At 38.9% G+C, this 27,421-nt stretch overlaps 1 protein-coding gene across 1 annotated transcript; it reads right to left on the minus strand.

The window, feature by feature from the left end:
- Nucleotides 1-661: 661 nt before the first annotated feature.
- Nucleotides 662-27,416, minus strand: PRKCI (protein kinase C iota). The gene is made up of 18 exons (XM_021548191.3): nucleotides 27,264-27,416; nucleotides 20,057-20,178; nucleotides 15,588-15,677; nucleotides 14,157-14,207; nucleotides 12,862-12,947; nucleotides 11,699-11,839; nucleotides 10,843-10,897; nucleotides 10,295-10,353; nucleotides 9,649-9,825; nucleotides 8,832-8,929; nucleotides 7,980-8,066; nucleotides 7,249-7,384; nucleotides 6,660-6,747; nucleotides 5,600-5,725; nucleotides 5,417-5,496; nucleotides 4,366-4,455; nucleotides 3,941-4,056; nucleotides 662-3,191 (listed from the first exon to the last, which is right to left on the minus strand). Exons 1-18 carry the CDS (start codon nucleotides 27,377-27,379, stop codon nucleotides 3,104-3,106), a joined length of 1,806 nt encoding a protein of 601 aa, XP_021403866.1. The 5' UTR covers nucleotides 27,380-27,416; the 3' UTR covers nucleotides 662-3,103.
- Nucleotides 27,417-27,421: the final 5 nt, after the last annotated feature.

The raw sequence follows: 27,421 nt of genomic DNA on the forward strand, positions 1-27,421 counted from the left end.
GAAGATATGCAGCCATCTGCAGCACTCGCCAGGATTGCCGAAGCACACCCGTGCTGAGGCAAGACAAAATCTCTTTTAAAAGATACTGAAATACAGAAATTAAACCACTGCATCTGTGCCATCACCCTCTGTGTCAGAAATCCCAGAATGCAGGGGAGGAGTTGAAGAAACAAAGAAATAAATCATGCAGAAGTAAGTGCAGCAGACAAGAGCGTTGCTCTGAACTCCAAATCCCAGCTCTGGCAGCTGAGATGATGTACGAACTCCAGCGCTGAAAGAGTCCTTGGATGAGCAGGCTAAAGTAACATTTTGTATTTTCCTTTAAGATTTCTATCTCTGTGCAGAGGATGGATGCCTCACTGCTTTGTCTCATCACTGGTGTTGGAAGGAAAGAACCTACAAGGATGGTGTTTTTCCAAAGGACTAGATGAGCATGAGGCTAGGGAATGATGCTGGAGCAGAACCTGCATTCTCAGACATGTTTGGTAAATGCAGGGTAAGAAAGGCATTTCTTGGGTTGCTGTGGCCCATCCCAGTGCAATTTTCTACAAGAAATGAAAAGATCAGAACAAGATTCCCATGGGATATGGACAGTTTAAAAGGGTTAGACGATGATCCCAAGACCAGCATTTCACAGTATTTCTCTGAGATTTCTCTGAGGTTGAATATAAATGTTTTATTTAACGTAAAAAGTGTGCACAAATAAAGGAAATGATTACACAACAACGTTCAAGACGATATTCCACATGAAACAGGAAAATAGTAGTGACAATATTAACTAGCAGAGCACCCATAGGAATCCAACTCGTGTACAAAAAAGAGGTTACTCCACATAAATACATCATGCTTCTGATGCAGACACGTTCTCCAAAAAACAAAAGCTACTGCACTGGACTGTTTACACCTAATGTCCCTTCTGAATATTTATGACAGTTTCTGTATGCTTAACAATGAAAAATAATAGTAAATATCATGGCACTTTGGAGAAAATTAAAGTTTAAAAATAGATTTACTGTAATTTAAGGTATTTGTCACTGCAAGATTCTTAATGGTTAGATATGTAAATAGAAAAAATAATTTTTCTGTGACATTACACAAAAAATTAATTTTTGCTTTACTCTTCTGTGATGAATGGCAGAAATGTCATTTCTTACATAAAGCCATTTCCTTTAATACCCTGTAGGAAATTATGCCACTGTAGAGGCAAGGCTTTTCTTGTTTGTTTTAAATGATTCCCAGGTTTAATATCAGTTATGCCCTGATGTCTAAACTGATCATGTGGGTACAGGAGTCAGAGGCTAAAAAATCACCATTTTCAAACTGCACATAGTGCAGTTCACTTGACCCTATTAGCTGCTTTGTAAAGGAAGGTTCACGCTCATATTTTACATTTGAAAAGATACAACTTTAACTTTAGGAAACCTGATTTTTAACAGTGAGGAGGTTCCACACTTCCCTGAAACTGAAGCCCATCAAATCACTTATCAGTTTTGGAAACTCAGCCCAATAACAAGGAGTTTCTTATTCACATTGCAAAGAAAAACAATAACTAAATCTCATACCATGACACCAGCGTGGATTTGTGCAATCTCTCTGCTTGCAGCTGACATGGAAGTGAACAGACATACACCAGAAAACTTGTGCTATGAAATTAGTGTTGCCATATGAGGATTTTCACAGAAAGACACTGGCCAAGCAAGTCTACTAAAAGCCTCAGATAATGCTTGCCAACTTGTGCTTACAGATTCTCAGATCTGCTTCCAGTGACACTTATCTTCTCTTACAGCTCTTACATAATACAGATTCCTTTCCTCAATGTCTCTTAATCCCTTTTCCCCAAAACAATAATAAAAAAGTGGTACGTTTGGCATTCCTTCAGCCCAACACATTCATAACTATAGCTTTAGCATTAAAAATAAGAATTATCTGTGCTGTATATTACACTGCTTACTAACATGAAATGTAAGAAACACATCTCTTAGTCCTAATCCTTAGACCCATTCTTTCAATTGCTTTCCTTGAGCCTGCTACCAACATTTCAGGTTTGATTGTAAGTACAGATCACCATCCCTAAGGGCAGAAGTTAAGGGAGTCATTGTGGACAGCACCTATTTTATTCTAGATATGCTTTTTCCACTGGCAAAGTGGAACTCATTCTCAGCAGTGTGGCAGTAAGATAAAAAAGGAACTGATGCCCTTTTCCAGGCTGGGCTGTACCGTGTGCACTTCTGATGCAGTTAAGACAGCAAGTATAAAAGCAATAAATAGCATGAGGTTCAGTATTAGCTGCCCATTACTGCTGAATTACTCTGTACAGATTTTAACTTCTCCAAGAGTTAACTGAATTTTTAATTAAACTGACACTTGATGCCATGTCCAACCCTTGCTGAAAGGTCCAGCCTAGGAAGGCACTCTTTGTATCAGTGTACAATTCCTAGTGTGAGTGCTGGAGCAAAGTCTACCAATTCTGATATGGAGTTAATAGTCTCCTTCATGGTAGGATCAATATTCTCCATGAAAGCAGCCAGTCTTGACCTATTCAGTGTAAATATCTGCTCTCCTTGCTGTCTTCTCAGTCTGAAGGGCATGAACAAAGCTCTAATTTCTATATGTAGAACAGGGAAATCAGATGTTCAGAGAGAAGAGATTTGGAACTACAGAAGTGGTAAGTTCTTGCTCATCTTGCTGAAAAATCTGAAATCCTTGAAGGATAATTTACTATGTTACCTTAATTTACTATGTTACCTGATGCAATTTGTTTTCATTAAGCACTGAAAACCTTTCCTTGCTCAGAACACTATACTGGCAAACTATACAGTCAGAAACTTTGTTCAGTCAGGAGCCCCAGAAACCAGCTCCTGTATTAAAATTCAAATTTGGCAAAATTGTTAGAAAGTTCTAACATTTTCAATCTGGCAGCTGAAGGTTCAGCATAACAACTATCCTGGACAACAATCAATACAAAAAGAAAATTCACACACTAGGTGGTGGCAAGGGCAAGATGTTGAGTTACTCATTTTATGCAAGTGCATCCAAATGGAGAGATGTTTATCCATGCAGAAAAAAATGGAGTAACAATTGGCACAGTTCAGAAATGGAGAATTCAGACACATTCCTCAGCTGACATCAAAAGAGGATTTATGTATTCAAAGCCTTCAAATTCAGACTGGTCAATCTTCTTCACAATATCACTATTAGGATTAAAAAACAATCATTAGTTGAGCAAAATTAAAAAGATAACATTAACTGATAGTCTGACTTAAAATTTAAACTGTTCAGTGGACTGCAATTGAGAAAATTGCCCTTCCCTCTTTTGTTCCTCTCTACCTTTACAGTTACCACTGGGTTTTTTTAAGCCCAATAATGGTACCAAAACACAAAACCCCTCAAAAGCAGTGACTGGGCTTCACTCACTGACTCACAAAGCAGTCTGCAAGGCTTGCAGTTTCAAAACTTGCCCTAAACAGTCAGGTTTGTAAGGACCTGAAAACATTAGGATGTGATAGATACTGCACCTGCATCAGCAACTTTTCTAAACATAATTTGTACAGTCTGTATTTAGAAAGGGATGAGGAAGGAAGTTGGATTGCAGAACTGATTAAGGTGCATAGGTAACATTTAATATACACAGTTTATATTTATATACAATGTGAATGTTATATAAACCTCTATAATCCTAAAATGTGAACAGAAGCAGTTCAATCAAACTAGAAAGGTGCTTCCCCTCCCCATCCCATATCAGGAATCAGGCCCTCTCAAGAGTAAGCAACCACAAATCCACTACCAAAATCAAGCACATTTCATGCATTTATAAAGGCTTTTCAGCCAGGAGAATCTCACCTGACTACTAACAATATAAAACACAGTAAAAGTGAAAAAAAAATAAAACAAGTAAAAAAAGCTTCTCTTCTCTAAACTTCTTAAATGCTGCATTACTTACTCATCATCTGGAGTGAGCTGCACAGGTTCATTGGTAAATTGGGAATCAAAGTTATCCAGACCAAATTCTCCAGATATATTTGGTTTAAATGGAGGCACCACTTGCTTTTGCTCCATCTAAGAATAAATGCACTTAGTCATACTGAGAATAAGTTACAACCTATTGAATTATTTTTAAACAAGACTGGAAATTACTATTAAGTTTATTTTTTATACTTTCTACAATCACTCTAATAATTGACTACACTTACTGTGTGTAAAAGGGAAAAAAGATTGTATATTGTAATCTTGGTACAATATAAATTAAGAGCTTAATGTTTCTGAGCTTAAGGTTCTCTCCTGGGCTCAAAACAACTTTGTCAAGCTCAAAACAACTTTGTCACTGTATGCAAAGAACCTCAGCCAAGGCAGGAGGCATTGACATACCAGATCCCAATCAACATTACGGAAGAAGGGATGTCCCTGGATATCTGCAAATCCTGTCTGAGGATGGCAGCCCAAGCGTTCCTTTGGATCCTGTGCAAGGAAAATATTTCTAAATGAATGCCACAGCCTACACATGAATAAAATGTCAATGTTACAAATCCCATGAGAAATTAAACACCAGAGTTACAAGGAACGCTGAAGAACTAAATTAGCATTATTTATTTTGGAAACTGCTCCAGTTTACCCCTTGAAATAGGGACGAATATATGGAAGCTCTTAGCTGAATTTTATATAACTGATTAGGCTGATTTTCTTCAATTTCATTCAGACCTGTTAAACATTCCATAGGTTTTAGAGCAGGCTTGGTTAGATTACTAATGAATTTCATTCTTTCCCCCCACCTTCCCTTGCTCTTCCCTGAACAGATTATGCCAGGAGATCATACTGGGGTAAGTAACTGCAGCTCCTGGTCAATACTGTGGAAAGAAGCTTATTTTAACAGGACAATTCCATTTCCAGGTACAAACATGCACACACTACCAAGGAGCTGTAACAGTGTGCAGTGGATGGTGTGACTTTCTTAGAATAATTTATCCAAATCTGGTTTCTCTTGTATCTCTTTCTTCCCACTCATGTAACACTCACTAAAAGCCAGCGAGTGCTTGGACTCATCATCCACTACCACACGTGCACCTTCTGGCACTCAGGCTAGAGAGCCCCCAACAAACAGTGAGCATCTCCCTCATCCTGCCTCTGCATCTCCCTCCAGAAGTCATCAGAAGCTGTCCAAGTGATTTGCTAAGCTGCTTCTCTCAGAACCAAACTAAATTTGGTAAATTTGCTCAATTCTTCAGGCTAAAGAAATCGCTTGGGGCATTTCTATGCCTTTCACTTTGGAATTTACTCATAATCCCAGCCTGAAAAACAGGAGCTTCAGATTTTAAGAGAAGTATCTAGGATAGGGGCCCTAGCCCCACTGAAATTTTGCTTTAGGCTCTCACCTTTTCTACCCTGTTTCTGTATATGGCAGATAAAGGACATCAGCTCTTACCTTGTTAAGGAAACTCTTTAGAACACCTGCTGCTTTCACCGAGAGGGATCGGGGAATTCGGATCTGTTTTTCCAAAATTACTGCAAGAAAACAAGGCTCCTATCAACCCTTGCATCTTTTGAGTTAGTTTAAAGGCTAAGTAGAAGCAAAGCACTGGAGTGTAGGAACACTCATGGTTCTTACCTTGGAAGAGATAATCCTCTGTGTTCTGATCAGGGTTGTCAGAACTCCCGACAATGTCGAACGGCGACCGGCCTGCCATCATCTCAAACATCAGCACACCAAGGGCCCACCAGTCCACACTGAAGCCTGGAATTCAGGAGAGAAAACACCACTGGAGATATTGCACAACAAAATACCAACACCTCTGGGGCTAAAAACAGAGAAGAACAAATTCAAAACTATAAGTATTGCCAGTCCTTCCAATTAGCTGAATAAAGGAGAGATAACGACTACAGCAGACATTACGTTGATCATTATGTACACAACAGGAGGAAGTGCAAAGAGGTTGAAGGTTGGTGTTAAGCCCTTAACCAAGGTTTAGATAATATTTAAGCCTAGTCATTACTAACCAACAGTGCATTATCCAGGGTGGGAGATAAGGCCAAGGAGGAACTGTGTGAGTCTTAATAGCAGCAAGTCAGTCATTCATGGAGCAAAGCATATCTCCCCTGCTATTCACTGCTAAAGGAAATCCCAGTAGCCAGGCTGGGGCTGATACAGTCTGGCTGGTCTAGAAAGCTTGTGATAAGCAGGAGTATCTGAAGCCAGCAGGAAAGAAACACTTGATTGAAATAAGATGGTAAATTAAAAAAAATATGTAAAGGGACATCTACTATCTAGTCTTTTTGCAATGAATTTGTATCTAATCTATCATTGCTGCCAAATGTAAAGCTCCAAAACCAAACACAATTCCAGACTGCAAGTATATCATTAGTAGCATCTAAAACAGTTATAAACAATAATAAATTTGAAAGACTCAAGCTATTCTTCAAGACTGTTCAAAAGAATTTAGAATGTGCAATGCAGAGTATCTCATTTGCTTTGTGTGACGTTTTCTTCTCTTCCTTTGAAGGCTTTATTTACTTTTTCAGACAGGATGTGGAATCAGGACTGATCACGGAGATGGAGATTTTTTACTTTTTTACAGTCTAATGGAGATTTTAAATTTCTACTGCTTAAACAACTTCAATGAGAAGAGGTAAGGTGAAGTTAGAAAGTAGCAACAAGAAATTCCATTTACCATAATCCTCTCCCCGGAGAATTTCAGGTGCAATATAGTTTGGAGTCCCACAGAACGTGCTGGTTGTGTCACCAGGCCTCAGACCCTCCTTTAGGAAAAGATGGGAAGAAAACACTTCACAGTTAATTGAAGATCCCCCACTCCTCTAAGAGCTTCACTCTGAATTAAGTCTTGAATAACCAGCATTATGGCAATTCCATGGCAAAGTCAAAGCCCTGCTCCAGTGTCTTTGTAATGACAAAAGTTTTCCCAGGGGAAATGGGCAGTGCCACAGAATCCAAAGAGGATCAAGTGACTGATAATTTCAACTTCTTTTGAAATCACCTTATCCTGACTATTTCAACCAACCCCTCCCAGAGGAGTTGATCCAGGAGCTTTATGGAAACATAAACAGTACATGTACAAGTGTAGCCTGTGCACTCTGATATTTGCCTTTTCTCCACATGTGGAAGTGAAATGAATATACATCCTGTGTGCCCTGTGTACAAAGAGAGACCTTGAAATTTCACTTTTAAAAGGTCTGCATCTTTCAATTTATAACAATTTCTTAACTGTTGATTTTCCTGGATAGCAAGAAACTAGATCTTACCTTGCACATGCCATAATCCGTGAGTTTAATATGCCCTTCAGAATCTAGGAGCACATTATCCAGTTTTAAATCCCTGTAGATTATCCCTCGCTCATGTAAATAGTTCAGTGCTAGACTGATTTCAGCAGAATAAAACCTAGTGTAGAAAGAAATACTGATTACTCAAGAAATCAAAACCCAAAAGTATAATAACAGTCTTGATAGTATGATATTTTCTATACATAATCCCAAGTATTCTATTATTTTTTGACAGAGAAGTGGCAAATTGTTTATAATCATACAAATGTTTCAATGCACTTCAAAAATTGTCCTTAGTTAATGGTAATGGCTTCTGCAATCATCCCTTTTATCTCACCATCTGAGATTAAGCATATGCACCAAGAACTCAGCATTTGCCTGGACAGCTGGTAGTGGTTGTTGTACAAGAAACACATTGATATCATTAGACATTAAAAAAAAATACCACGAAACTGTTTTTCTAGAAAAAAATAGCAGACTGAAGTCATACAGAATAATGCCAATGCAAACAACATCTAAATACTTCCTATTACAGTTCCTTCTTGAAACAAAAACATGGTGGCTTGTAGCAGCAAAAGGAGGATGCAGTTTCACATTTCTTAAATCCTTAACATCTGGAGAGGATTTCCTGGCTCATCCCTCATAATCTCTGCGCTGCTGCACTGTGTCAGAAAAGCACTGTTTTGATGCAAGAAATCTGGAATGAGACACACCTGGCATGTTCCTCTGGCAGCTTCCTCTGTCTCTGCATATGGAACATCAGATCTCCTCCATTGACATACTCTATAACAAAGAACAACCTGGAACACACAGGGTTGTTACCAATGATTGTGTGCACGGCTGAAAGAGGTGGGAGATGTTACAGGTCTGTTACAGAACAATGCCCATTCCACTCCTCCCATCTCTGGCACCATGGCTGGTTTTACCATTTTCCCCTCATTTGAATAAATTACCAAAGTTAAAAATCAAGTATACAATGTTTCTCTAGATAATTCCTTCACTGCTAAAGGAATGTAATGTTCCCATATTCCTCAGCCATTACAGGTACTGCTTGTCATTACTACACACGTGACTGTATGGAGCCACATCAGTTTATATTACTGTATAGAATAGAAAAATAATGATTTTCATCTCTATTACTTGGTTTTCCTTTTGAAAACTCACATTATATTTTCTGAGACTTGCTCACAGATTTGTCTTCAAAGAATCCAGGCAAGTTTGAGACAATTATTCCTCAGTTTTTGTACTTTGGATTTTCATCTCAAGCCTTCTTTTCCTTCCATTCTACATTCTCTCCTATCATAGATTCTCAATCCCTTTTTTCCTACTAGCTGCACTTCTCCTCCTGTCCAGAATCCTTCCCACCACATCTACCAGTACTTTACATTTTCCCCATCTGAAAACCTCTGATGCACATGCCACTTGGATCACAAAATACTACAAAGACTTACAAAATATTGACTTTGCTACTTAACACTTTATGCTGTAAATTTAGGCCTTTGAGGTGCCTGATAGGATGAAATGTTTTTAATAAGACTATTTTATTATTAATTTATGACCTTTACCTGCTTTCTGTCTGGAAGCAAGAGTGCAGTCCGACCAGAAAGGGATGATTTGAGGCCTGTTCAAAGACGTGTTTCTCTGTCTGAACCCAATCAATATCCTATTTTTTGAAGAAAAGTGACATTCAGAAAAGGATTGTTGCACTTCTTAGGCAAGTATTAATGATAATTAGCAGAAAGACATTCAAGGGCTTTGCTGTCCTTATTTTACTTGCAGGAAATGAATATTCTATAGTTCTGAAATGTGAAGCAATAGCTGATAGCATACTTTTTATTTCTTGAATGTCCTCTACTCTTAGCCTCACTGTGAAAGCACCTTGGGAATGAAAACACACTGATCTATAAAAGGGAAACTGGTGCAGGGAAATGTAAAGTAGCACTGAGAAATGCAGAAGGAATCAATGGTAGATTGAGAAATAAATGCAAAAGCTCTTGGACAGCAAACTACAGACATTCCAATGTTTTCAGAGTAGTCTAAAGAAACCCAAGGGAAGTCTTCAGTAACAAGAAGTTTTTAGCAGTTTACTAGTGTGATTTCTGACATGTTTTCACTAATCACTGTGCAAAAATTGCTAAGATGGGGGTTTGATTTAACAAGCAATTAAAATAACACGGTGAGATTTCTGTGACAAAAACCCAGACTTGATGAAAATCAGACTCCACCTGGCCACCTGCCTTGTGAACCTCCTACAGAGCAGCACAAAAAAACCACATGTAGAATTCTCACTGAGTGCTGCAGCCCAGACCTGGCTCCCACCTCATGGGGGACACTGGAGCTGTCTGGAAGAGCTGCCCAATTCACTGAGAACACCTTGCCCACCTCATCATCGTTGACGAGCTCTTTCTTCACCACCTTCATGGCATAAATGCGCTCGGTTTTCTTCAGTCGAACCAGCAGCACTTTGGCATAGCTGCCCCTTCCAATGACCCGGAGCAAATCAAAATCCTGCAGGCCCAGACTGGAGGAAGCTTTGCCACTTTCCCTAATGCTCATTGCCTGTTGGATAAAGATGCACTGAAATGAAGAAGCAGCCTTGCCAGTGTCAGCAACTGCAAAAGTCAGCATTTCAAACAAGATTTCAAAATTAATATAAACAAGTAATTCAATTAACACTTGTTATTTTAAGACTGTACTGTCCTGGAAAGGAATGTGCTGGGAAACAAAGGAGGCAAAGGAGACTTGGCGGATAAACAAACCATTTTTGGGAGAATTTAGAACACTTTCTCCATCAAAGCACATCTCAACTCAAGGTTCAAAATAAAACAGCATGTAAGCCACACATGCACACATCTCAGGAACAACCCAAATGTACCCTCAGTGCTAATTTTCAGTTTGTGGCAAATTAAACTACTAATTTCTTGAAATTGAGACATACAGGCTTTAAGATCTCTGCAGATCCTCATGGGTTCCTTCCAACTTCAGATACTCTCTGATTCTATGTACAGAGTTAGCTTGGATATTTTACCTCTTTTTCTTCACCAACATGGTCCAGGCTCTCATGACTTGAGGGATTGTATGGTATCACTGGAGGTGCAGGAAAAATTAATTAGACTGATGCAACACAACAAGATTTTCTTCTTCCTTAAAATTTCCACAGTCAGAGAAACAGTTTAAATGCTTCTATTGCAAGTATTCAAAATGGATAGGTTGGCATTAGGACCATCACTCTGATTGCCACAAGAATAGACATGCTTGGCCACCACTCCAGCAGAAGCTCTGCTAATGCTGTTAAGGGTTTGGTTTTGGGTTTTTTTGCTTGATCATGGCATTTGAAACATTCAGCTTACTAAATGTAACTGACAGTGTATATTCTTCCTTGTTTAGTCAAGTTTCTGAAATTGGTAAGATGTAGAAAATTGGAATTTCTATATTTAGACAACCCTCAGCATTAAGAAGCTGTCTTATTTTTCTTGTTCTATGAAAAAGTGAAGAAGGGGTTTTAAAATAATTTGACTTCAAAGTCCACTTTTCAGCAACTTATAGTAATTTAAAGAAAAAAAAGATTGCTCTTACCTGTTTCTACATTATCAGAATGCACTGATGATGGATCCATAGGCATTATTGGCTCCTGCAAAAATAAATAGGATTTTTGCAATAGACTGTCCAAGTGTCAGACACATTATTTTAGAGGCAATAAATGAAATTAAAGACCCCTGAGGAATACAGTATAGCTATTTTTTAACTTCATTAGCCAACATAGTTACTAAAACATACATAATGAAATAAACAACCACATTCTTTATTTTCCCTATTTTCTGGAAGTCAAGACATAGAAAAACTCAAGTCCTTCAGCAGTATATATACATTAAAGAAGGATTATATCAAAAGAATTCCCAAAATATAGACTTGAATCTGTCTGCTTTATTAAACCAACAGCAGCAATAATCTCAATTTTTCTTGGGACTTAAGAACTAAAGATGATTGAATTTCTTGGGAGAAAAGTCAAAATATCTGCTTTTCATATTCCTTTACTGTAAATAGGAAATCATCCAATAATCTATCAAATATTTAGAGAATTTACTCCACCTATCCATTTTGAAGATGTAAAATAGTGTGTACATATATACATGCTATGCAATGTCCCTGTGAAGGATGAGATAAACATCCCTTATATGCTTATATGTGACAAGGGAAATAGTGTCAGATGTGCAGATTAGACTCCTGTCTTGATAGAAGTTTTCATTTTGCTTGGTGAATCCCAAATTTTCTTGCAAAAGTCATGGTAACCATAAAATTTATGTTTCAACTATTGGGATTATTTGCAGGCTGCAGTTTGTAAACCAACAATATAAAATGAGGGGGGGGTTTATTTGTTTAATTGGGTGGTTGCTGCTTTTTTGAGACAATTTATCAGGTCAGTTTTACTTACTGGCTGTAGTGTGTGTCGGCCACACTCAGTGTTGACGAGTTTGTGACACTTCTTGTGAACGAGGAGTTTGCAGTTGATGCATTTGTAGCCCTGGCGCCCCAGGCCCCAAATCCGGTCAGTGCAGATGGCACAGTGAGCTCTCTGCAACCAGAAACCAATGAAACTCATTAAAGAGCAAAACTGAAGAATAAAACTAGCCAGCCACACGTGCATTAACCAAGCTCTTCTCCTCATTTCTCTGTAGGTGAGTCCTTACAGGAAGGCAGGAGAGCAGAAGCTTCAACACCTTAAACAACCGGACAATGCGAATGGGAAGGTCACCACTCGCTGAAGGACATTCACAAAACAACTCCAAAGAGCCACGAAAACAGGGTGCCCATGGAGGCAAGAGTGGAAACTGATTTAACTGTGATGCCTTGAAAGCCTTTAACCCAGATGAAGTCAAAAAACAACAACAAAAAAGCTGAAGTTAGACATGAAGATGCTCAAGATGAAGTTTAGTGGAGAAGATCTCAAGCATTAAGCACACAACAAACTAAGCTTAGAGAAGAAGGAAAGATTACTGAAGCTGTCAAGGGACCTGACTTACTCAAATATTTTGGGTTTGGTTTTTGCTGTTGCTGTTTTTAAACACAGCAGAGCTGTCTTGGTCCTTAGCTAATGATATTTGACCCTTGCTTCCTGAAAACATTCTGAATGGTTTGTTATTTTCAGTTGATTACATGGCACCAGAAACAGGCTGCCTGGAGAAATAGCTCAGCCTTCTCCTTTAAAAGTCATGAAAGAAAAGTCTGTGCATCATAAGCAAGTTCAGACCATTTTACTCACAGAAGTTGCAAAACTGAGTGTCTACTTTTAGCCATCTAATACATTCCAGTTTGCCCTCTGGGAAGATTTTAAGGGAACACAGGAGTTTTGACATTATGTTTTCAGAGTATATGAAAAGTGAATTGCAACCAATTTGTTTCATTTTTTTTTCTATTTCAATTTCATGATGATTGAATATTGCTTGTTTCCCGAAGATACAGGATTACCAGAAGTGTATAGACAAACAACAAAAACAAGAATAAAACTACCTGATAACTTTTCAAGGCAGTGGCATCATCATTATGAAAATCAGACATCCCTGTATCATGGCTTTAGGTACCCAACAAGAATCTCACCCTGTTAAATCGTTTGGCTTGGAAAGTGTGACCATTTGCACAATAGAGCTTTCGCCACCGGCGGGCGCCTCGGCGATAAATGGACTCTAAGAGGAAAAACACAGGATTATATCCAGACAAATACAAACACAGAACTACAGCATCTTCTCCTGGAGGCTTCTGTGCAGAGTAACTTGCAGAGAAAAGTTTCACTCCTGCTTCCTACAGAACAAGAGGAATGCTCCAAGTATCTCTTACTTTTTTTAAAAAAAGTTTTGGAGAACATCTGAAGTAGAATATCCTGATCAACTCAAAGTTAATTCTGATTTTTCTGAAGTTAAAAGGAATACTGAGTCAAGAGAAGGTAAATTGTCCAAACAATACAAGCACTTGTATATTGTGCAAAGTATACACATACCTCAGCTCAACTTGGGGAGAAGCTGTGGCTAAGGGAAAGGAGGAAGGGAGGTGAATTGGGAGCATGTCCTGATTTACAATTTACTAGCATGTCAAGATTGCTTGACAAATCCTCCAGTGTTTTAAATCCACAGCTGCCATTGTTTTGGGTTTTTTTTTAAATTTTTTTTAACTATTACTTTATTTCTCATTATTTGAGGCATGTCAGAAACATAAACTGAAAACTAAGATACGAGCTGTAAATCTCTTTCTGATGTAGTCTGCAACCTCATTTTTCAGATAACCAGCTTCACCCATTCTGCCCAAGTTAACTTTCAAACATGCACATGTAGATTGGATTGGTCAGAGATTTGGACACCAAGTTGACAGATGTTTGTGTGTGTAACAGACACACCCTTTTTTACAAAACTTTAAAACTGGGGGGAAATAACCTCTTTAATGTCTAGAACATTAGTTAACACACTACAGGTTTTTGGAGAATCCTCCTGATAGCACCTAAACATCAATTTCAAATGAATTAACCACAAATCTGTAAATAGTGACACGACAAGTCATTATCAGTGGTTACAAGCCTCTGCTCACAATTGTCAGCCAGCAATCTGGCAACTCCCCAAAAGACAGGAACAGGATAAAATCTGTCATTAATGAAGAGGCAAAAGCAAGGAAAGCAGAGTGACATGGGTAGTTAACAGAAATGTGAAATGCTTATTAACAATGATTCAGAAGTGAAAAACATTAAGTTTAGCAAGATTTCCTATTCCTTTTAAATATTTGATTTTTACAGATTTGAATTATTAATATTCATAAGTGTGGGATGCCAAACCAAAGAACATCATAATCTGCTACAACAGGAAATCTGAACTGATTTTCTGTATTTCCTAGCTGAAATGCGTACTTACTATCTTCTCCTGGACAGGGCATGCCAGGCCGCTCTGGGACACAAGGAAATACTGCAAGGAAGACATTAACTTCTGATTAGTTTTCATTTCAGACAGAAAATAATTCTTTGGGTTAAATACAACACTTCTGAAAGGCATTCAACCATCTAGAGAACAGAACTGACTGCACTTCAACAAAACCTTCTTTAAGAACAGGTGAGCTGCAAATCACCACAAACCCCTTCGGCTGGGCATAGCAGTGACATACAGGAGAAATACACTCAAAACACAGAACAAATGATGCTATTTATTAAAGACAGTAACTAGATAATGATTTTAGCTTTTCATGTGGCAAATCTTCACAGTTAGTCAATATTTCCAAATACTATAAATGTTTTATATGACAGTGTCCTAACTGTTACAGAAGATGTTAACTATATAAGTTTCTTTTTTTTTCACAATTTATTTAGCTTCACTACCCATCTTTTCCAATTTATTTGGCTTCAGTAACCATCAGAGAGAAGTATAAATGTGGACAGACAGCCTGGTGCCAGTTTAATCAGAAGCTTATCGAACACAAAAATTAATGGAGAAAGAGCAGATGAAAAATTTGATCTGCACAGAAAGAGTAAAATGTATCTACAAATGGATTATATTCTTCCCCTTTTTAAAACTCTGTGGGAAGCTGGAAAGTTGTATTTTCCTTTCAAATGGGTTTGGTGATAAACGAGATATTTTGCATCTTTTTAAGAGAAGGAGCCTGTTAAGACTCTGTAGTGTAAAACACCAACACTTCATAATGATGACTTTTCTGCTCTAACCTCTGATAAACCAAGATTGACGTCTACTGATAAAAGTTACAAATAGCTAGAAAAATACTCTGGAGAGGCTGCCAAAATAGGCATATAACCCTAAACAATAAAAACTGAGCAGCTATACATTAAACAGGGGCATGATATTATGAAGCTTAAATCTGATGTGCTTAATTTTAGAAAAGTCAAACTTTTCATTAATCTCTCATCACAAATGGAGCTCATTAACTTTTTTCCATAATATAGATGCAGCTCTAAAGCATTTATCCATAATCAACTTCAGGATAATGTATAAATCTAATAAATAAATAAATTGTACTTTATCATTCACTCTCAGCACGTGTCTGAAGGCACTTGGGCTGAATGAATGAAGAAACAGAGTCTGCATTTCATGAATAAACTAACAGCAACATATTTTTTCTCCCTTAATTTAAAAAAGAATTTAAAAAATTAAAATTTTGAATTTTAAATTAAAAAAGAAGAGCTAAAAGCACAGTGAATGCTCCTCAGCCTCTCTTGACAGGATTGCCACAGGCCTGAGGGGAGAAGGGTGTGAAAAGCACAGGAATGGAAGGTAAGAATTCCACTCATTCACAGGTACAAACATGAGCAGCAGTAAATTTCAGTAAATTTCACCTACCATGGATCAGAAGCTCTGAATCCTTGTTTAGTTCATACAACCGAAAGGCCTCTTCTAACTCCAGCTGAGAGGAAACAGTACACGGATCTCCTGTGGAAAGAAAATAGCACAAAACTCAACCCAGTTAGTTCCCTACCATTCAGTAGTTCCCTCACAGTTGGTTCCAGGATAATTATTGTAGAAAAAAATCCAATATTCTCATATGTGGTAGTATTTTTTTTTAATACTGTTCAAAGAGTATATCTGAAAACAGAGTCATATTGAGTTCTTTCAGGGAAAATAAAAATATGGGATATTCCCAAGAGGCAGGCAGATCATAAAAACAAAACATCATTGCTACAAGCATGGTTACACATATTTCAGGACAGGAGGTGCGGGCTATAATCCAGCATCTAAAAGCCTTCTAAGATTACCTTTTATTTAATGGATTTTTAATTAAAACTGAGTAAATTATATTTTCACTGCTGCTTCAGCATTGCCAAGACTTGCACCAGGAGCTCAAGTCTCTCTTCAAACCTCAATGGAAACTTTTGACAAATTACATAATTCAAATGCAACACCCTGTTTTTCTGATTTGTAACTACTACCTTCACACTCACACAACTATTTGAAATAAAATCTCTTAAAGAAAGGACATCAAGGCAGAAGAAAGGTAGGAGTTGGCTGGCTTTGTTCTTATTTTTTTAATAAAACAACTGCAGTTTTGTTGACCAATTTGTGATGGTGCAGACTAAATTACATGCCAAATCCTTGATTGTAAAGTTTCTCAAACTTTTCTCTTTTCTCTGGTGTCTGATGCAGATTAGTAACATTATTAAAAAATGAGCTCCCTGAAAGAATAAGCCTTTTTTAAAATAATACTGTAACTGAAACATTTTAAAAACAATGTTGAGTCTCCATCAGCACTGCCCCAAAGAAAGAAAATCCTTCTAGTTATTAGCTCAACTTATTTCCCCCCTCTTCATCTACACAAGATGTTCTGGTCAAGAACGTCTTGGGATTTATCTCTGCCTGCTTGTCCTCCAGCATGAGCAAAACTTTATTTTTAGCCCAAATCCCATACAGTAAGTCTGCCTTTCTATATTCCTAATTTTTAACAGAAGTATTACTTTCCATGACCTTAAGTGGCAAACTGGTAATGGGTTACCAAACTGGAGGAAGGCAGAATCATTTCCATCCCGGCTAAACTGGATCCAGTCTGGAAGTTTTACTGCTTTGAGTCCTCAGTCAATACCACAGCCAGAAAGTTCACAAGCAACAGACCATTAACTATTCTCTTTGTGTTTTATACAGCAAGGCACCTAAATTAATACAGCCACAGCTAAAGCTTTTCAGTGCAACCACACACCCGGTAGCAGGAGGTACTTCAACTCACCCCACAGAGGTTTTTCCAGAGAATTTGTTTTGTTTCTAAGGTATCACAATGCATTTGTTTCCAATGTGTCTCCCCTGAGAGCAGGAAGGACAGGGACGTGCTGGAGCCAGCACAGAGGAGGTCACCGAGTTGATTAGAGGGATGGAGCACTCAGCTATGAGGAAAGGCTGGGACAGCTGGGGCTGTTCAGCCTGGAGCAGCTTTGGGGTGACCTAATTGTGGCCTTCCACAACCTGAAGGAGCCAACAAGGAAGCTGAAGAGAGACTGTCTACAAGGGCTGGAGAGACAGGGCAGGGGGAACAGCTTCACACGGACAGGGTGTGGATCAGATATTGGGAGAAAATTCTTCTCTATGAGGGTGGTGAAGCCTTGGCACAGGGAGCCCACAGGAGCTCTGGCCATCCCATCTCTGAAGTGTCCAAGGCCAGGCTGGATGGGGCTCTGGGCAGCCTGGGACTGTGGAAGGTGTCCCTGCTCATGGCAGGGGATGGAATGAGATCTTTAAGGTCCTTCCAACCCAAACCATTCTGTGATTCTATGCACTCTATGCTATTGCAAAAAATATAAATAATAAATGTAAATGGTCCATTTTCAGTGTTCTGTCTTTATTGTTTCCTGCACATCAAAATCCCCCATATGAGTCTCTGAAGCCACCAGTCATTCTCCACCAAACCACTTCCCTGTAGAGCTGGACACCTGGACAGTGCCCACCCAGGGCACAAACGTACAGGGCAGGTGGGAGGAGAAGGAGCAATTGTATTTACTCAGACTCACTATGAGAATCAACAAACCAGTTTTTCTTCATTTGTTTCCGACACCTGTGCAAACAGCTCTGTGTTTCCTTTTGGCAGAAGCAAAAGAGGGTCTCAAGAATAAGCAAACTCAGAACAGAAGGTTTACAGACATCTCTCTCAACAGGCTTGAGTAGTACAAATTTGCAGTCAAAGACAGCTGGGATACATAGGAAAATATTTACTTTTGAGGTATAAAGTGAGAAACAACAGACTGAAGACACACACAAGGCCAGTGCCCATCCAACAGGATGTTTCAGAAGGCAGAGTGAAGCTGGACTGACCATATATGGAAAAAAATATAAATTTGTCTAAAATCAAATCATTCTATTTTCCAGTTGTAGCTGAAGATTTTGGAAATTACTCCACTCAATTAAATTATATCTTTGTGTGTCATTACCTCTATGAAATCAGAGTAGTTACATGTGAAGCCCTCATCCTGCAAAGGCTGTATGACTGTATGACATATATATATATACACACACATACTATATGATATATATATACTGTGTGACAAATGAAAACCTCAGTGTCCAGGTAAATCCAGTTCAGCCAGGAAGCAGTGATGCCCCAGACCCCTTATCTTCTCTCAGACTATAAAAAGCATGAGTAACAAGTACCAGCCTGCAGCACACACATTTCCTCATGCTACTGTTCAACAGTGAACTTCACTTTTGGTGAAGAGGGTGTGATACAGGAATTTTCCAGTAAAGCAAAACAGGTTTCTAGAAAGAATATCAACTGAAAACACTACAGAGTGGTGCTGAGAGAAGAGGCAGGGAACTTGGCAAGAAGCCATGTATTGTACATGCAAGAATTATTCACAATAAAGACATGAGGATTTGCTTTAAACACACTCCTCATTGGCAGATTAACTTTTTCTCCACTGACATTAAACTGTAAGTCAATTATTAAAGCAAACATGGATTGCTTGTGAAAATCAAATCCTACACATGAGAATAATTCAGGCAAACCACAACCTTCCTTTTTTGATAAGCCTATCTCTAATTCAAGAGTAGAAATTGAGACAGAACAAACTGTGGCTTCAACTAAATTATTGAATCAATACAAAATGTTTATTAAAAAAAATATGTATTTCCTGCTATGACTGACACTGCAGACTCCTCCCCTGAGGATACCATTATCTTCCTGATGATAAAACAACACAGCCAGTTCATTATAAAGTAAATGTTCTACTCCTTGTAGCTCTGCTGCACAGTTCAGTCATAAATGCTGTTCATTTTACTGTACTGCATCTGCCTGGTATAAATAACTTTGGAATGACGAGGAGAAAAGAAAACCCCACCTGCTCAGACTCCCAAGATCACATAATCTTCAACATACCTGCCTATGTGGCACTGCCAAAAATCAACTTTGCTCCACATTTAGCTTTAGGCTGAATAAACTGGCAGTAGCCCAGTTTGAAACGGGAGGAAACAGTTCCATAAGCACCATTTATGCTGATGGCTGCATGCAAACACCAACCACAGCCAACAAATCTCTGCACACTGCAGCCTTTTATGTACTGCATCAGCTAAAATAACTCCACAGCAATCTCATAATTCAGAGGGCTCTTCCTTGTAGCTGTAGCTCAAAACCTACATGTGGGATGAACTAATTCCCCTGAGAAAACAGAACCTACAAATAACCTTAAATTACTACTGTACACACACAGTTAAATGGATGACATCTGTTAACAGGGAGAGCCAGCTCTGGACTTTTTTTATCCAAGGCAAACTTGAGGATGGATAATATAAGCACTAGAGACGAGTTCTCCATCAAGGTTGTCACTGCACTTTGATGAAAAGTTACTATACATCATTACTATTAGGAAGAAGTTTTATTATTAGCTATGTGTTAATAGGCTTTAGGTTCCTAAAGTAACAGCTGATAATAACACTTGAGATATAATGTTTTTGGTTACACTTGCAACTCAATTTGTATAGCTTAATGTCTGTTCAACTCTTTCAAAAATACAAGATATAAAGAGAATCTTCAGCAGTATAAAGGAGTACTTTCTGTTGCCTTCATAAGAAATCCTAACATTGTATTAACATCTTCATAGTCACTGAGGTCTTGTTGGGTTTATAAAGACCTTTATAAAGAGAGTAAGCTACACACTAAGTAGAGTGAAACAAATAGCTCTTAATTAAGCTCTACTTAAGAAGGCATTGGATAACTTATTTTTGGAGTCAGATTCTATGTTTTATAAGCTTATCTTATGAAGGCAGAGAGAAAGGAAAAGATGAAAGGGACAGAAAAGCTGGGAAGCTGAGCAATGTGTGGATGAGCATTGATTTACCTTCCTCATCAATCCATTTCATGGTGAAAAGCTGCTCGTTGTCAAAGGAGCACATATCCCGAACTTCACTGCACAGTCCCTCAAAGGAGATGGAAGGCTCAAAATAGGTTATCATGATGTCCCTGAGAAAGAGAAAAATAAACTTCAGAAACTAGTCCACAGAACATGACACTGATCATCACCTCTAGCACCTTCCATACACCACTAATATTAACCCCATCCCTGATGCAGCTCCCTCAAAAATGCTAAAGTACCGAAGTTTCCTTCTTATAGCAAAGTCAGGCTCCAAGTGATTTTTATTACTTGACATTTAATCCTCCAGGTATCTGCTTCAGAAAAACTCAGATTTTACACACAAGTAACTATGAAGTGAGTTGCAGCAGACATTAATCACATGGGGAAATTAGATCTCTTACATCAATGGAAACACAAGAAAGAAATGCTGCGAATGTTCGAATAATGTTCAAAACATATTTCTGATTTTACTTCCTCTTTAACAGTTATTAGTATCAAAATGCAAAACCACATACATCTACTCCAACTAAATTTTGACTGTGTAGATGTTATGAAAAATTAATGACAAATACTAAATAGATTCCCTAGCAGATTTGGGAACATGTGTAAATATTCAAAGTCCCTTTAAAAAAAGAGTGCTGCTTCACATGAAGGGGAAGGCTGACAGAAAGCCATATACTTAGAATTGAAATGTACTGCTTTACTGTGCAGAATGAGTATTTCTGTGATAATTATACGTGAGTTAACCTGGTTTTTATATGTTAGCAAAAAATGCTGGCCCACTGTTTTGGCTGGGCCTTAAAGGGGTACAGGTGACAGGGCTCAGACCCTTAAAAAAAGGAGTTGGGAGACACAGGGAGAAGAAGGAGGAGGAATGTTTACAACATATTCCTCAAACATAGTATAAAAGCTCCATGTCTGAGCTACCAGATTAATCTTCCCATAAAAACCTCACCCAGCTGGGTGCCAGTGCCCAGGACTGTTTGGGGGAGCTAAAAAAAATAACTGAAGCAACAAAGTTTTTACCTGGTCAGAAATCCCATCAAGTTTCCTACCAGACTGAGGTGTACATATGCAGCAAGTTAAATATCTTTAAATCACCATGCACATGGGCAGATTGAGATCAAGAAGGTGACAACATAAAATGCTGTGGTTATAGAACCAGAACGGTGCTCAGGAAGGGCAGAGATCACACAAAAACCAAACTGCCTGCCTGAAGCTCCTCTGAAAGCAGCAGCAGGAATAAAATCAACTGGCAATTTCTAAGCACTGTGGAGGAACAGCGAGCCAGCTTCTGTATTTATGAACATCAGTCAGGTTAGGTTTATTTAGGGAACTGACTCCAGTAAATACAGCAGGCGTGTGCCCAGGATAAACACATCATCTCTTCAATAATCTGAATAAAGCAGTCAGAAAGCTGCTACGTGATCTGTAAGAGGAATTCCTCCAGTTCTTTCCACGTGAGACAAAATGCAAAACAAACAACTGGACCCTGGGATCTAGACACAGCACAGTCACTTACAGCAAATGGGGCTTTATTTGAAAGCTCCAGTCACATCCATCCAACCCAGCAAACATTTCTCTCAGACACAAAGTTCTCCCTTTTCATTTTCTACAGAAACACCAGCTGGGAATCCAATGCCAACAAGGTGGATCTGACAGCGTGTCACTGTCACAGACACGCAGCAAGCCTGGATTAGCAGGCAAAGCCTTAACCTGTATTTCCTGTTTTTCTGGGAAGGAAATAAGGCACTGCTTAGTTAGCAGCTCCACTAAGATTACCACCCCTTCCTCGATTCACATTTTAGCACAGATATATTCATTGTGGAATACGTTCTTAAACAAAAAAGATTAGTTCTGAAGAGTGCTGAGAAAGTATTTATATTTATATAAATTTACATTGCAGGGTTTTGTGGGATTGAACTAGCCAGTAGAGAGTTTATTAAATGACTACTGCCAGAAAAGCAGAAAGTTATAGATCACACTTTTTGAGACTAATTACTGATGCTTCAGCAAAAACTGAAGATTAAATTATATATATATTAGCAAACTATGTCCAGTACATTTTCAAATATGATGATTCAAGCTCACTTATCTGAGCTTGAATCTATACAGATAGACTAGAGTAGCTTCAGTCTATACAGATAGACTTATCTGTACTGCAGCAAAAATGAAAAATCACAATGTTAAGATGTACTAAACAGCCTTGGAATCTCTTCATATCTCTAAAGCAAAAGCTGGTACCAAATTAAAAAAAAATTAAAACTATCTTACTACTTGTTGGCACCTTTAAGTAGCAAACCAGTTTTCCTTCAGAAAAAAAGAAGAGTTTAATAATTTTGGAATTTAAGCATGTTCTCTAAATTACTACTCTAATATCTCAAGCAGGACATGTATCAAACAGTTACCAAATAATTTGGAATACCTCTTCTGCTATAGCAGACAGTAATCCTTTCAGAGAACTCTAGCCAACAGCAATATTAAAAGAGAAAGATGATGTCAAGTATAAACAAGGTTCCACAAGCAATATCTACATAACACAGGAACTGAAAGGTTACAGGTCTCCCTGCTGCTTTATTTTGCCATTTGAACTCCCCTGATGACCCTGACACTTCCTGCTGACATTGCTCTCATTTTCACAATGGTTCTGCTGTCACACCTTTGTGTCTCCACACTTATTGCCCCTAACACAGCACTGATGATGCCTTTGTTAGGAAAAAGCTACTCAAGCCAAGAAGAAGCCAAACTTTATTGAGAAAAAATGTTGCATTTTAATTTAAAGTTAGTTGGCCAAATTAAGGGAAAAAGGACAGTGAATATGGACCATAGCCTGCTGACTTGCATTAAAGATATAAAATGTTTTCTATTTTTGAGATGTGGGAAAAATTTTCTTGACAATTGGCCTTTCCTTGTGATGAAGATATACACTGCTTGGAATAAGCATGTTTGTCATAAAGCTATTCCAAGGTGAAATAAATATCTTTGTCCCCTCTTGGCACACACAGGAAATCAGATTAAAATCTGATTCAAGCACACCTTTTGCACCACCACATCTGGAGGTGCCAATGAACCTTACTATGGAAGCACTGGACTTTTTACAATTTGTTTTAGCACTATTGTAGTTAGTCTTAATCAGGGACCTGTGAGTAGGAAACATGCAAATATACAAGACAGAACTTGTCCTGAATTATTTTCACTGCAAATGCTATCACTTATATCTTTCATAAATATTAATAAATATCATTTATTCATACTACTAGAAGGCCTGCCTAAGTCAATATCCAGCAAATATCCAAATCAGTAAAATATAAATCTTAGGAAGATTGAGAAAAGGCAAATGGTAAACCTAAACACAGGAGAGAACATATTTTTAATACATATAGAAGACTATACTGTCCACCTTTCCTGAGATCAAACAGCTTTCCTCACTTTCTTTTACAAATCACCCAAGAGTTGTAACATCCTTTAACAAAAAAAAAAAAAAAGAACCATCCAATACAAAAACTCCAAAACCAATGCCAACAGTTAAACACAATTCAATATCTGTGCTTCATTTTTCACTCTGATCTTAAACTCCTGTGAGAGAACAAGCCTGTAAGAACAGACACTACTGCTTTAGACTTGTCCACCTGCAGCCTCATATATCCCATATGAGGTATGGGGAAATGTAGACACATTAAACATGTTACCTACATACCCACACACGCATCACACACCTGGGCCAGTCATTAATGCTTTTGAAAAGGTCTAATTAGAGCTCACTGCAATGAACCCCCACAGGACTCCTGGGGAATTCTGTTGTGTCAGGGTAATTTCTGTACTGTGAGGTGCAGCCACTGCCATTAACAACCATTTAAAGTATTGCTTTCCCATCTTCAAGTCTGTTTTTCTGGAAAAAATCCATTGTCAGAAAGCTAAATAAATATTTAAACAGCAAGAAGGGGGGAAAATATATTCACAAACTGAATCCAAAGTTTTCTTAAGCTGAATGCTCTCCTACAAAGAACTTGATTGTCAACACACAACAGAAGATGATGCATTGAAGAACTGATCAAAAAAAGTGCCCAAGATAAAGACAACTAAAAAGAAATTATGCAAGAATTCAAAAATCCTTAAGAAATTAATTCACTGGAAATCTTTATGGAGGTAAATTTTGATTTTACAATTAAAATTTATTTTCTCCTCACACTTTTCCCACTACAGCAGGTTTACCATATATTATGAGAGAACTGTCAGGAGTGTTCTTCATTTGAACCAAATCAAACTGAAGGCAAGCAAAGCACTGGTATCTACCCCTTTTTATTAAAAATCTAACCTACATTACAGCCTACACAGCTAAAACCAGCATAAAATCTATCTCAGGCACGGAAAGAATACAAGCTAGCATGTATTCCAATTGTGACAGAAACATATTTATTGTGACAGAAACATATTTATTATAGCTGTTTGGTTTTTTAAATCAGAATGAATTCTACAGTATTCCTTGAGCATGAGCAGGGAATTATTCCTGCCTGTTCCCTATTCCTGTAACAAAGGTATGAATGATGTAGCAACTTCTTGTACTGACCTGACAAAAAAGCATCTCCAGCAAATGAGGTAAGACAAAAGGCAAACTTTGAATATCATCACAGCACTGAAATGGTTGTAATTACAGATGCTGATCAGTGGCAGCTGCTATACTTTGTTACTGCATCAACAAAAACCTACCTTTGGAGTAACAAAATTAATTCCTAAAACCCCCTCAGGAACCTCTGTTACACACGCTGCACAGATCACATCAACTCTTTAAAATACGTAACACTATTTTAAGAATTTTAAACAACCAATCCTATGTGGAAGATAAGCACTGTTTAACTGAAAGAAGGAAATATCTGGGAAAGCTCAGCTTAATGCCCGAATTCCCAAGCCTCTGGGAATTCCCCATCCCCTTATTCTCATGACCTGTGTTCATTTTTTAGGAAAATTTTCTGTCCCGTTTTAACATATTTCATGAATTTCAGATAAAGAATTACCACTGCACGGTTCAATGGAACAAAGACTCTTCAAAGGGTCCTGTGTGAAGTCTTTGTCTTGGCTGAGAAAAGCAATTGGGCTCCTGGCCAGACCCAGCCAAGTTTTGGGGATTCAGGCTCGGCTCTTTGCCCCAGGCGAGTATCCCGACTATCAGATTCCCAAACGTTTCAAGAACAAATCTGTGCTTCTAAGTGCTGGGTTGGGTTGGCCTGGTGTTTTTTTGTTTCTTTTTCTTTTTAAACAGAAACTCTTTTTGGAAGATGAAAAGAACTTAGCAGCCAGACTTTCTGAATAACTTCCACAACCCACTTAAATGCTTCCATTAAAAGGAAATTAGGAGAGATTAACGTTTCCTGATTAACACTGTTTCCCATTAATTCCTCGATCCAGCTCTGAGACAGTGTATTAGAAGAACAGAGAAAAAGCTGCCCTTGGTATCAGCATTCAGTTCTCCATCTCCAAGTCATTTCAGGGTTAAGTGCAGGTAAAATGTTTGGCTTTGATATCCACTTGATAGTGTAAGTCTGAGAAGGGGCTTGAAACTTTCTGTTGTAAGAAAGTGGAGAGAATTATTTGCTTATATCTCAAAATAAATCATGACTAAGGCATTCAGCTTGTTAGTTTGTTGGTATTCACAATGGTTAACCAACACCCTCTATGACTCAATGCCATTATTAAACTGATAACTGCATTAACAGATAAAAAGTCAATGGACAGGACTCAGACATTCCAGCGCCTGTGAAATTATTACCAGTGTCATGAGCCAGCATTCCTGCCCAATGTAGCAGATTTTCTTCCTCACTCCCACAACCCTGGGCTGCTTCCTCCCTGCGATAAAGCAAGAATCTATGTGATTTCATGTGGAAATGATCAAGATTAAAACTAACCCAGCAGAAGAAAAATAAATGGTTTTCACTCAGAGGAGTTTCCATTTTAGCTCACTGTCTGACCAAATTAACACCTCTACCAGCTGATAGCCAGGGGCACCTTAGTTTCCTTAAGAAAAAGTGGATTAAAGGGACTGTGAAACAAAGAGCTCAGAATTTCACATACTTTGACAGTGTCTCACATGTCCTTTAAAGCCACAGACTGTGCCAGTCTCTACAGTAGCTTCTACAGACTTCTGTCAAGGAAAGCCCCAAAGCAGACACAAGCCAGAAACCAAACACCGCAGCAAATACCAAATGCTCAGTGTAGTTTCTATACCTCTCCTTAAAATTACACAGCTAGAGACACCAAAGTAAATACTGAAAATGTAATACACCTCCTCCTGTGCTTAACACATATAACTGGAAGGAAGCTATCAAGAGCACCGTGCCCACTCTTAATCCAAAAATGCAAGCTACATTGTTTTCTGCTTAGATCACCTCCCCTCAAACTTAATGGCCCAGTGAACTACTGGCAACCCTTGCACTGAAACTTATTAAGTCTGTCACTGTTACTATTTAATAGCGGGATGTGAACCCAAGGCAGAACTTTTCCTTTGTGTGTTATTGCTAGAGAGACACTGAATAAGGCCCACAAAATTCAGATTTCCATTTTGCAGATACTGAGTTGCTTTTTTTGTTTGATTGTTTTTTGGTTGGTTTGGTTTTTGTTTTGTTTTTGTTTTTAACAGCCGAAGCATAATTGACAGTAGATGCATCTGAGTTACCATTCACAGACTCCCCTGGGAATTGTTTGGTCCCTGGCAAACACCCTAAAACCGATGAAACAAATTTTCATACAAACATTCTCTTCCTTTAGTCCTGAACATCACTTAACATAGCAACACCAGGACCAAAGCTGGATCCCAAACATTCTGGCGTGTGTTATGAAGGAATACGTACCTGTTAGCGGCAGCCAAGGTCTGGGGGTGAAGGGAAGCAGGGTGAGCAGGGCAGAGGCTGCTCAGGCACATCCTTGTTCACCGGGACGGCCACCCCAGGAGCAGGGAGGACCGACTTCCCCCCGGAACCCTGACACCAGCCCTGCCCTTGACATCCACTTCAGCACGGCCGGTTACTCGTGGAGTATTTTTCCTCCGCTCTTCCCCTCCTCCCCTAAAAATCAGGGACGCCCAGGGCTTGAGCCAGGAGTATCCCCGGGAGCCCGTGCCGGGTACCCCGAGCACCCGCGGCGCCGCTTCGGACGCTCCTCTCCGCCCGGCCGCTCCCGGGGGCTCGGCGCCCGCACTCACCCCTTGTAGTAGGCTTTCACCCGGACCTGGTGGGCGCCGTCCCCGCCGAGGCTGCTCCCGAGGCCGCCCGGGGCCGACATGGTGCTGCCGGCGCCGCCGTCCCGCTGCGTCGGCATCGCCCCGCCGCCGGGCCGGGGCAGCCGCAGGCTCGGAGCGGG

This window comes from Lonchura striata, chromosome 10, assembly GCF_046129695.1.
Source record: "Lonchura striata isolate bLonStr1 chromosome 10, bLonStr1.mat, whole genome shotgun sequence".
Classification (NCBI taxonomy): Eukaryota; Metazoa; Chordata; class Aves; order Passeriformes; family Estrildidae; genus Lonchura; species Lonchura striata.